Source organism: Heterocephalus glaber, unplaced genomic scaffold, assembly GCF_053883595.1.
Source record: "Heterocephalus glaber isolate CG9 unplaced genomic scaffold, H.glaber_assembly_v1.0 deba00001790, whole genome shotgun sequence".
Classification (NCBI taxonomy): Eukaryota; Metazoa; Chordata; class Mammalia; order Rodentia; family Bathyergidae; genus Heterocephalus; species Heterocephalus glaber.
This window is the reverse complement of record NW_028258473.1, coordinates 4755350-4767927: the sequence shown is the minus strand read 5'-3', so window position 1 is coordinate 4767927 and position 12578 is coordinate 4755350. Positions and strand designations below refer to the sequence as shown.

Sequence of the window (12578 nt, the reverse complement as noted above, 5' to 3'; positions counted from 1 at the left end):
GTTAAGTAACTTGCTCAACATCCCACAAACTGGTAAGTAGCAAAGTTGGCATTCAATCCAAGTGGTCTGGATGCACAGCTTGTGATCATAGCCACTATGCTTTAAGGCTCTACATATATAGCAGGATGATGCCAAGGGCACATCAGTGGAGATCTGATCATTTAAATAGAATCAGTATCCAGTTGATTATGTCCCTATTACTATATATTGGATTGAATCATGTGAAATTACCTTTTTGGAAGTGAAGAAATCATCAAATATCAGAGATTTCAGGTGCTTCAACTTACTACTATTTTCTAAATGTTAAACCTAAAGCCTTTATGTTTTTGTAAATATAATTTTCTCTCGTTTTGCCCTAGACATGGAAACTTTTTGTTTTGTTTTGTTTGCCTTCGTACTGAGCTGCATCCTTAGCCCTTTTTTATTTATTTAATTTTATTTTGAGACTGGATCTCATTAAGTTGCCCGGTCGGGATTCCAACTTTCCATCCTCCTGCTGCAGCTCCCAGAATGATTGGAATTATGTGTGTACCACGATGTCCAGCTGATAGAAACACTTTTGTCAGACTTCTGTGGAAAAGAGATTTCCAGTGATTTAAAGATGGTGGAAAAATTGTAACTATTTTCTTCTTTCCCAGAGAGGCTTCCAGATTTCTAAAGCCTGACAAGAACAGGATAGGGAGCAGCTACAAGAAGACCATCTATAAGGAATACAAGGATGACTCTTACATGGATGAAGTGGTCCAGCCTGCCTGGTTGGGCTTCTTGGGGCCAGTGTTACAGGCTGAGGTGGGGGATGTCATCCTTATCCACCTGAAGAATTTTGCCTCTCGTCCCTATACAATCCACCCCCATGGCGTTTTCTATGAAAAGGACTCAGAAGGTAAAGCAGCCCACGTTTTCTTTCTCTCACTCCCATACAGTATCATTTTTCTTTTAATGGCATCTGAGAAAGAAGAGCTGGAAGCAAGGATAGTCTTTTCTTATTTATCAGTCTGAGGTGGCGAAGACTTTGCTCAAAGAAAACATGGCTGGGTATCAGTTTTGTTATTCATACGTTGAGTGATTTGGGCAAGTCACTGCTGTTCTTTGGGCTTCAGATTCCTTATCAAGAATGTGCAGGTACAACATTTTTCTTTTTATCATAAGGAGCTACTTTAGTAACATTTCCATAGAATATTTGAATATGCTTTGAAAAGAGAACTGTGCTGTGAATGTGTTATTGTAATGTTTTTCAAAAGGTCCAACTCTTTTCATAAGAGGGAATTCAGCTTATTCTTCTGTATCCTCCAGGGACCTATAATACTTAAACAGTGAATGAGAGGAATACAGAGTGAAGTCAGAATATCCTCGCTTGTGGTCAGGATACAGAGAAAAGAGAACTACTGTATACAGTTGATGGGCATGTAAATTAAGATAACTATTATGTAAAATTATAGAAGTTCATAAAAAATAAAAATGAAAGTACTCTACTATCCCGCAATCCCACTCCTGGGTATATATCTAAAAGTAATTAAATCAACATGTTGAGAAGACACCTGTACAGTGGACATTAGAGTTATGACCAACCTGACATATGAACAACGTGGGTTATAATGAATTTTAGTTTTAACTTATGGCCAAAATCTTGAGTTATAAACCGAATGTAGGCCATTTGTGTTTCCAGATGGTCTCAGATACAGATTTAACCCTTAAAGAGTTCTGGAAGGAATATTACTACATCCTTTCCTGTATGGGGTTAATTGAGAAATCCTGGGCCAATGTCTCTCTAAAGACACTGAGATCTGCCTGGATACAGGAGAGAGACTATGAAGGCTGTGTAGAGGAGCCTGAGCCTTCAGTTGACCAACTTGATTTACAACCAGCCCTCACTAAAGAATTGAGTTTGTAAGTAAAGGGTCCATTGTATTACATGTTTATTGCAGCACTATTCATAATAATAGCTAGGATATGAAATTAACCTAAATGTCTATCAACATATGGAAAAAGAAAATGTGCTGTAGGGCTGCGAGTATAAATCAGTGGTAGAGTACTTGCTTAACATGTGTGAGGCCCTGGGTTCTATCCTCAGCACTAAAAAATTTTTTTTTGATATATATGTACATAATGGAATATTAATCACCCATATAAAGGAGGAAATCTTGTCTTATGAGAACATGGATGGACATGGAGGACACTATGTTTAGTGAAATAATCTAGATACAGAAAGATAAATATCACATGATATTATTCATGTGAAATCTAAAAAAAAGATTGTCTCATCTGAACACACCTTTGTAATTCCAGCACTGGGGACAGTGGGGGAGAAGAAGCACAAGTTTGCTTTCCAGCCTGAGCAACTTCATGAGACTCTGTTTCAAAATACAAAATAAAAATGATCGAGGATATATCTCAGTGGTAGAGCACCCCTGGGTTCAATCCCCAGTACTAAAAAAAAATTGATCTTATAGAAGATGAGAGTAGGACAGTGGGTACCAAAGACTAAAGAGTACGGGTGAAGGGGGTTGGGGGAAAGCTTGGCCAGCAGATACAGTTTTATATTTAGACAGCAAGAAAAATTTCTAGTGTGTTGGGGTACAGCAGACTGAATATACTTAACAGTAATGTGCTATATATATCTCTCAAAATAGTTAGAATAATTATAAATGTCTTCATAATATTAAAACCCTAACCAAATAAGAGATTTTTAAAGAACATTTCCCTAGAAGGATAAAGTTGAGAAATGTGTCCCCCTTTTTGTAGAATTCTTTCAACTTTAATTGTGTTAATATAATCAGGTAGCCACTTAAAATAAAATATAGCCCCTGGGTGCAATCAAATATTGTTCTTATTTTTTAAAAATTAATTTTATTGGTAAATTTTAGATATACATAATGGTCACATTCATCATAGGGAATTTGTACCTATACATAACATATCTTCTTTTAAAACTCATTAAGTTTATTGGTACATTTTAGGTATACAGTATGATGACATTCATCATTGGGAATTTGCACCTTTACAGGATATATCTTGGTTCTTATTTTTTTCCCCACTCCTCTGCCCTCCTTTCAACTCCATCCACCCCTCCCTATTTATTAAGACTTTGTTTCTATTTTTTCCTTTTAGGACACACATGTAAATACTGAATAGTTTCTCTGGTGTGAGAAACTGAAAATGTAAATGAGGGTCAAAATGTATAGCAGATAATGTGAAATAGGAAGAAATGTTGCAAAGGGGAAGGGGAAGGGGAAATGGGAGGGGTAGGGGAAACGAAAGAAGGGAAAGGAAAAAGTACGTAATATATGTGGATTCTTTTTTCCCCCATCCCCTCCCCTCACTGCAACTCCCTCCCCCTTATTTACAAAAATTTTGTTTCCTTTTTTCCTTCTGCTCACTTTTAAAAATTTTCCCTTCTTTCTTTTTTTTTTTTTTAAAAAGTGGAGATGGTAAGAGTTAAATTTTTATTAGCATATGTGGTCAAAAGTTGCAAAAATTGATTTCATTCCTGTTCTTTACCAGTCTCCTGCCCTTCAAAGACATCAGCCCATGTAACGTTTCCATTAGCCAGATCGCAGACAATACCAAGCAGATCAGAGATCTCTGCTCTGATCTGAGGCATGGGGTAAAAAAATTTTTTTTTAGAAGTGATAGAAATTAAAATCACTTTATCATTTTCTTTTCTGAATGGAAATATTTAGTGAAATATATTATAACATCCCTTATCTTCCATCTGTTAAAGTAACTCTATCATTTCAAGCTCATTTTCTATGCAGGTTTTTAGGTGTTATTAATGTATCATTCATTATTTATAGCAAGTTTAGGCTTATTTAACCTTTCTTCTTTTGTTCCAGATCAAACTGAAGAATACACTGTAAAATAATTTTTTTGTGGCAATGGGGAATGAACTCAGGGCTTTGCATGGACTGCATCCCCAGCTCTGCTTTTAGTTTTTATTTTGAGGCAGGGTTTTGCTATGTCACTAAGTTGTCAAGGTTAGTCATGAACTTGTGATCTTCCTGCCTCATCCTCCCAGAGTGCTGGTATTACAGGTGTACACTACCATATCTAGCTGTTTAAAATCCTTTTTAATGAAAGCATTTATATTTATACTACATATAAAGTGTATATCTTTATATGACAATGTGAACTGACAAATTTGTGTATGTAGATCATTTTGAATTATTATTTCACATTGGAAATTAGAAAATATACTGATAACTGTAGATGTTATGAAGGAGTTATTTCTATTTTTGTACTAAAAATCATTGGATGAACTAAAACCAGAACATGATATTGTAAGTAGTAGTTTTGTTTTGCCTTACTGTTTATATATTTGAACACTGCTACACCAGAAAATCCTCATCCCTGGAGTGTTCAATTAAATTTGTTTTCCTAGAATATATAGCTAGCTTTTAAAATTCTTTTCTATTGGTGAAATGGAAATATTCATTCTCCTTATGAATGAATTTTCATATTTGTAAGTGCTGAGTTTATAATTTAGATTTGAGCAAGGTCTGACTAAGTGAAGAAAATAATTTGCTGAATATATATAGTTAAATGTGGTCAGAATGAGTTGTGTATATACTTCTGAGAAGAACAAATTTAATTATTTCTTCTGTTAAGCAGTAATCACAATTACAAAAATATGCTTTAATATTGTTATGTTTTTGCATTAATATTTTCAATTTGTTTAATCATTTCACTGCTAAAATTTTGCCATCCTTTCCCATTTTGTCCTTTACAATTTTAAACAAGTCTTTTCATTAAATACCACAGTAGTGAGCTGGGTATGATGACCAATGCCTGTAATCCTAGGACTCTGAGATACTGAGGCAGGAGGATTGCAAGTAGAGTTCAGCCTGGACAGTTTAGTGACTTAGAGAAACTCTGTCTAAATATAAAAAATAAGAAAAGGCTAGGGATATAGCTCCGTGCACAGGTCTTGAGTTCGATCCCAAGTAACACAAAAACAAGAACAACAACCTATGATGATTAATTTAAAAAGAAAAATAGACATGAGGAGAACTTAAGGTGTTGGATGTGGAACAAAGTAAGGAGATCTTAGCTTGGCCTTTAACTTCCCACATGACCTTGAGCAAGTTACTTCTCAGGTTTCTTTTCCATATAATAGGGAATTGAGCCAACTGATCCTTAAATTGTCTTTAAGTTGAAATTGTGTGATTTTTCTGCTATTAATTTTTCCAAAGTGATTGGGGAATTTTGTCTTCTCCTTTGCTTCCATGCTACCAGCTTTGTACTATGGCATTACTAGTTAGGACTTGCAGCACTTTATCAGGTTTGCTCCTTCCGAAGTGGCCAGTGTCTCTCCACCCATTTTTTATGTGAGGACTGGGGTGAGGAACACTGTGCAGGACCTTAGGATCTCATGTTTTTCAAGACTAGATCTGAGTGTTCTATATACTTGCCCTCTCTTGGATTTTATGTCTGCCATTCTTCCTCTCACTCACTCTGATTCTAGACATGTACAATTTCATTTTCTAGGTTCCCTATACCCAGATGGCTCTTCTGGGCCACTGAAAGATGATGATTCTATTCCCCCGGGAGGCAGCCATATATACAACTGGACCATTCCAGAAAGTCATGCCCCCACCAATGCTGACCCAGCATGCCTCACTTGGATCTACCATTCTCACGTAGATGCTCCAAGAGACATTGCAACTGGCCTCATTGGACCCCTCATCACATGTAAGAGAGGTATGATGCCTGAGGATGATCTAGGGGGTGCAGTTTGGGATATTTGGGTAAAGCAATGATATTGTTGAAGCAACTTCATCTTGGGCAGCAGTCTGAAGAATGTTATTTCAACACCTTTGTTTATTAACAAGAACATCCTAACCAAACTCCCTTTTCACTATTTTTTCTGTATCATTGCCTTTTTTCTTTAAAATTAACTCTAAAAACCAAAAATATATTTTTTTACTTTATTTTTAAATGTATTTTTAAAATTCAAATTGACAAATTGTTTGGAATAGGATGCAGTAAAAGAAAGTCAAGTCTGAAGGCCAGGGTCTGACAGGAATGTGGTCAGATTTAGGCCCTGGGTTGAAAACATAATCAAAGTAGGTGATAAGGAGGCTTCTGGGTAGGTGTGTCATGGCTCCCAGGCAGGAGGAGGCCTCTGGGTTGGAGTGCCATGGCTCCCAGCCCAGAGGAGACTTCCAGGTCGGCATCCCATGGCTCCCAGGCAGGAGGAGGCTTCTGGGTTGGTGTGCCATGGTTCCCAGCATAGAGGAGGCATCCAGGTAGGTGGGCCATGGCTCCCAGCACAGAGGAGGCCTCCGGGTCAGTGTGCCACAGCTCCCAGCCAAGAGGAGACTTCTAGGTCAGCATGTCATGGCTCCCAGCACAGAGGAGACTTCCAGGTCGGCGTGCCATGGTACCCAGGCAGGAGGAGGCTTCTGGGTACTCATGCCACTGCTCCCAGCATAGACGAGGCTTCTGGGTAGGTGTGCCATGGCTCCCAGCCCAGAGGAGAGTTCCAGGTCAGTGCACCATGGCTCCCAGGCAGGAGGAAGCTTCAGGGTAGGTGTGCCACGGCTCCCAGCCAAGAGGAGACCTCTGGGTCGACATGCCATGGCTCCCAGCCCAGAGGTGACTTCCAGGGTAGTGTGCCACAGCTCGGAGCCCAGAGGAGACTTCCAGTTTGACATGCCATGGCTCTCAGCATAGAGGAGGCTACCGGGAAGGTGTGCCCCAGCTCCCAGAACAGAGGAGGTGAGTGGCGAGGGTGCCAGGAACAAACCCCCACCCTTGCGTCAAAATGAGAAGACAGGTAAACAAGCCTGAGAACCAGACTTCCAGATCACCTACAGCAACCTCAAAGGGAAACGAGATGGAACACTCTGATACTCAACCACCTGGACTCCCAGAACTAGCAACGAAAGAGGATCTGGAAAAAATGAAATCAGAAATAATTTCTCACATAACAGCAAAGATTGTTTTACTAGTGCAAGACATGATTAATAAATCTAGAGAGGACACAGATGAAAAAATAGAGGAGCTGAGGAACATGATGGAATGCCAACATAGGAAACAAACTGAATCCATAAAATAGATGCAAACAGATTTCCAGGAGATTAAAAACTTCATTGAAAGTCTATTCAGCAGAATGAGCCAATGTGAAGACAGAATTTCAGATATAGAAGATAAGATTGCAATTAGTGACCAGGAAAAGAAAAAAATCTTTAGAGTTTTAAGGGACCACGAGAAATCAATCCAGCAGCTGGTAGATGATGCAAAGAAAAATAACATAAGACTGATTGGAGTCAATGAAGAAACAGGAGAGAGTGCAGATGACATAAAAACACTGTTTACAGAAGTGATGGCAGAAAACTTCCCAAGCAAGGGAAAAGAATTTGACATAAAGATAAGCAAGGCATATAGGACTCCAACTAGCCTTGATCAAAAAAAATCTACACATAGGCATATAATTGTTAAGATTCCAGAAACCCAACAGAAGAACAAAATTCTACAACCAGTTAGAGAAAAGAAACAAATCACATACAAAGGAAAGCCCATCAGAATCACAGCAGACTTCTCAGTGAAAACCCTAAGGCAAGAAGAGCTTGGAGTGATGTGTTTCAAGCCGAAAGGAAAACAACCTCCAACCCAGATTGACGTAAACTGGAAAACTATCTTTCAAAATTGATGGAGAAATAAGATACTTTCATGACAAAGAGCACCTTAGGAACTTCGTGAATACCAAACCAGCACTCCAAAAAGTTTTAGACAAAATCCTAGGAAAAGACAACAAGGAACACAACCCCAGGAAGCCCAGCAGATTTAATCCACCGGACATGATAAGAAATTAAAAGCAAAGGGGGAGGATCAAACAAAAAGAAAAAGTCATGACAATGATAATACATATCAGTTGTAACCAACAATGTTGATGGTCTCAACTCACCAATCAAAAGAAATAGATTGGCAGAATGGGTTGAGGAGCAAAATGCAACAACATGCTGCATACAAGAAACACACTTAATTCGAAAAGAAACTCATAGAATGAAAGTTAAAGGGTGAAAAACAATACTCCATGTGATAGGAACCCAAAAAAAGCAGGAGTAGCTATCCTCTTTGCAGATCAACTGGATTTCAAACCCACACTGATTAAGAGACACAAAGAAGGACACTATATCCTTGTAAAGGGAACAATCCAAGAGGAAGAGATGACAATCATAAATATCTATGCACCAAACACTAGAGTATCGAACTATATAAAACAAATACTAACGGACATGAAAAACCATATAAGCACTAATACAATAGTAGTGGGGGACCTCAATACCCCATTGTCACAAAAAGATAGATCACCTACACAAAAAACAAGCAATGAAATATTAGAACTCAATCAAACTCTTGAACATATGAACTTAACAGATGTTTACAGAGTGTTTCACCCCACAAAATCAGAATACATTCTTTTCAGCTGCACACGGTTCATTCTCCAAAATAGACCACATACTCGCTCATAGAAAATATTTAGGTAAGTGCAAAGGAATGGAAGTTATGCCCTGTATATTATCAGAACATAGTACGATGAAATTGGAGATCAACAGCGAAAGAAGCTGCAAAAACTTCATAAACACATGGAAATTGAACAACACACTTCTGAATAACCAATGGGTCACAGAGGAAATGAAAGAAGAAATCAGACAGTTCCTCCAAATAAATGACAATGACAATACAACATATCGGAATCTGTGGGACACAATGAAAGGAGTCTTATGAGGGAAATTCATAGCAACGAATACTCACATTAGGAAAACAGAGCGAGCCCAATTAAACAACCTGATGCTGAACCTCAAGCTTCTAGAAAAAGAAGAGCATGACAAACCAAAAGCTCATACAGGGGAGGAAATTATAAAGATCAGGGCAGAAATCAATGCAATGAAGATTAAGAAAGCAATACAAAAAATCAATGAAGCCAAGAGTTGGTTCTTCGAAAGAATAAACAAAATTGACAAACCCTTAGCCAACCTTATCAGGAAAAGGAAAGAAAAGGCCCAAATCCATGCAATTAGGAATGAAAAGGGTGAAATTACAGCAGATCCATCACAAATACAGAGAATCATCAATACCTACTGCAAGATCTGATACACCAATAAGATGGAAAACACAGAAGAAATGGACAGATTCCTGGACACTTATGAATTACCAAAGTTGAATGAAGAAGACCTAAAAATTCTAAACAACCCAATATCAATCAATGAAATTGAAAACATAATTAAAAACTTATCAACTAAGAAAAGCCCAGGTCCTGATGGCTTCACTGTTGAATTCTACAAGACATTTAGAGAGGAACTATTGCCACTACTGTTTCAACTCATCAATGAAATTGAAAGGGAAGCAATACTCCCGGAATCATTCCTGGAAGCAAACATCACCTTGATCCCCAAAGCAGAGAAAGAGAACTATAGGCCAATCTCACTAATGAACATAGATGCAAAAATCCTTAATAAGATACTGGCAAACAGAATGCAGAAGATCATCAAGAAAATCATACACCCTGACCAAGTGGGATTCATCCCAGAGATGCAGGGATGGTTCAACATATGCAAATCAATCAATGTCATATACTATATCAATAGAGCCAGGGACAAAACCATATGATCATCTCAGTAGATGCAGAAAAAGCATTTGACAATATCCAACACGCATTTATGGTAAAAACCCTACAAAAAATGAGAGTAGATGGTCTCTATCTCAATCTGATAAAAGCCATCTATGAAAAACCAACAGCCAATATCATACTAAATGGTCAAAAAGTGTTACCCTTCACACTAAAATCAGGAACAAGACAAGGATGTCCATTGTCAGCACTCCTGTTCAACATAATTTTGGAAACATTAGCCACAGCAATTAGAGAAGAGAAAGAAATAAAAGTAATAAAGATAGGAAATGAAGAAGTCAAATTGTCATTATTTGAAGATGACATGATACTCTACATAGAAGACCCCTAGAACTCCATCAAAAGTCTTCTAGACTTAATAACCAAATTCAGTCAAGTAGCTGATTACAAAGTCAACACAGAAAAATCAATAGCTTTCCTCTACACGAACAACAGAGTCGCTGAGAGAGAAATAGGCAAATAATTCCTTTCACAACAGCATCCAAAAAACTGAAACACCTAAGAATCAACCTAACAAAAAAAAATCAAAGACCTCTTCTCTGACAATTATAGCACTTTGAAAAAATATATTGAAGGAGATATCAGAAAATGGAAAGACATTCCTTGCTCCTGGGTAGGTAGGATCAACATAGTGAAAATGGCTATACTTCCAAAATTGCTACGTAGATTCAATACAATCCCAATTGAAATCCCAGCAGCATGCTTCATAGACCTTGAGAAAACAATCCAAAAATTCATTTGGAACAAGGGGAGATCCAGAATAGCAAAAGCTATACTAGGTAACTGAGACATGGCAGGGGGTATTACAACCCCCAACTTGAACCTATACTACAAAGCTACTGTGATAAAAACAGCATGGTACTGGCAAAGAAACAGACCTGAGGACCAGTGGATCAGATTAGAAGATGCAGAAACAACTGCAGACACTCTCAGCCATCTCAATTTTGACAAAGGAGCCAAACACCCTCACTGGAGGAAAGATAGTCTCTGTAATAAATGGTGCTGGAGAAATTGTGTGTCAACTTGCCGGAGACTAAAACTAGACCTATATCTCTTACCATGCACTAAACTAAAATTGAAATGGATTGAAGATCTAAATATAAAAACAGAATTGCTGAACCGGCTGGAACAGAGGTTAGGTAGAACTCTTGAAGACATTGGTGTAGGAAAAGATTTTATGAACAAAACCTCAGTTGCCCATGAACTAGCACAAACAATAAAGAGGTGGGATCTCTTTTTACTAAAAAGCTTCTGCACAGCAAGAGAAACCACCAGCAGTGTGAAGAGACAACCCATGGGAAAAAATTTTCACCAGCGGTCCCTCAGACAAAAGTCTACTATCTTGAGTCTATAAAGAACTTAAAAAAATCAGACCTCCCAAATTAAAAAACTCAATCCAAAAATGGGCATCTGAAATGAACAGATATTCCTCACACAAAGAAGTAGACATGGCAAATAAACATTAGAAAAAATGTTCAACATCACTGGTCATTTGAGAGATGCAAATGAAATCAATGCTGAAATTCCACCTCACTCCAGAAAGAATGGCTGCTATCATGAAATCAATCAACAACAAATGCTGGTGGGGCTGTGGGGATAGAGGAACCCTGTTCCATTGCTGGTGAGAGTATAGACTGGTGCAACCACTGTGGAAATCACTATGGAGAAACCTTAAAGAACGAGGACTGGAAGTCCCATTTGACTCAGCTATTTCCTTTGCTGGGTATCTTTCCCAAAGAATTAAAAGAATCATACCACAGTGATATATGTGCACCCACCTTCATAGCAGCACAATTTGTAATAGCTAAAACTCGGAAACATCCCAAATGCCCATCAACTGGAGACTGGCTCAAGAAAATGTGGTTTTTTAAAAAAATAAAATGGAGCACTGCTCAGCCATCAAAAATGAGAAGTTAAAAACATTTATTGCTAAATGGATGCACATTGAGGCGATACTCTTAAGTGAAATAAACAGGACAGACATGTGCAGATACTGAATAGATTCTCTAGTATGAGAAACTGAAAGTGTAAATAAGGAATAAAAAGTATAATACGTAATGTGAAATAGGAAGAAAAGGGGCAAAGGGGAGGGGGAAATGAGAGGGGTAGGGGAAAGGAAAGAAGGGAATGGAATTAATATGAGAAAATGAAAAAATGGAAACAAAATCTTTGTAAATAAGGAGGGATGGAGGGGTTAAAGGGAGGGCAGGGGAAGGGGGGAAAACAAGAACCAAGAGAGTATGTAAAGGTGCATATCTTCAATGATGAATGTCATTATATTGTACACCTAAAATGTACCAATAAAAGGATATACAAAAAACAAAAGACACTCAAGAAAGAGGACTTCTAGAACTGCTTCAGAAAATAACAAGAAAGATGACATAAGTATATTTGAAGTGAGAAGTAGTAATTTTAGGGGAATTGTTATGGCTTATACTGTATCTAGATGTCCCCCCAAAGCCTCCTATACTCATAGGTAGGGGTTCTGATAGGTGACTAGATCATGGGTGTGTGATACTGGATTAGTCCACTGATGGGTTTATAGCTGAGTATCATTTTGGGAGGTGAAGCCTGGTTGCTGGGAAGAGGTGGACCAATGTGGGGATGGCCTGAAAGAGTGTATATAGATACAGTATTATTCCTCCCTGGATGGCTGCTGCTTCCTAACTCTCTACCATGCCTCTGTGCCTTGGAACCTGCCTATTACAGACTGAAACCTATACAAACTGTCAGCCAAATTAACCTTTCCTCTTTTAAAAAAACCCCAAAAAACAAAGTAGGTGAGAAGGATTTATTCTAGATGTTATGTGACCCACTTTCAAGTTAAACTGTATTTTTGGTTTTATCTGGAGAGTGTAGAAATTGAAATTAGCGCCAGAAGGCTACATTTGCTTTTCTGTTTCTTTCTTTTCTTTCTTTTTTTTTTGCTTTTCTGTTTCATACAGAC

The 12578-nt window shown here is 38.0% G+C and overlaps 1 protein-coding gene across 11 annotated transcripts in view; it reads left to right on the top strand.

Annotated features, from left to right (window-relative positions):
- The window catches only part of Heph (hephaestin), a 137663-nt gene that overhangs the window by 59580 nt on the left and 65505 nt on the right, over positions 1 to 12578 (top strand). For all 11 annotated transcript variants that reach the window (XM_087203243.1, XM_087203244.1, XM_087203242.1 and 8 more), the window contains 2 exons: positions 639 to 883; positions 5485 to 5697. In XM_087203243.1, the coding sequence (XP_087059369.1) occupies positions 639 to 883; positions 5485 to 5697 (458 nt within the window). The remainder of the gene's footprint in view (positions 1 to 638; positions 884 to 5484; positions 5698 to 12578) is intronic.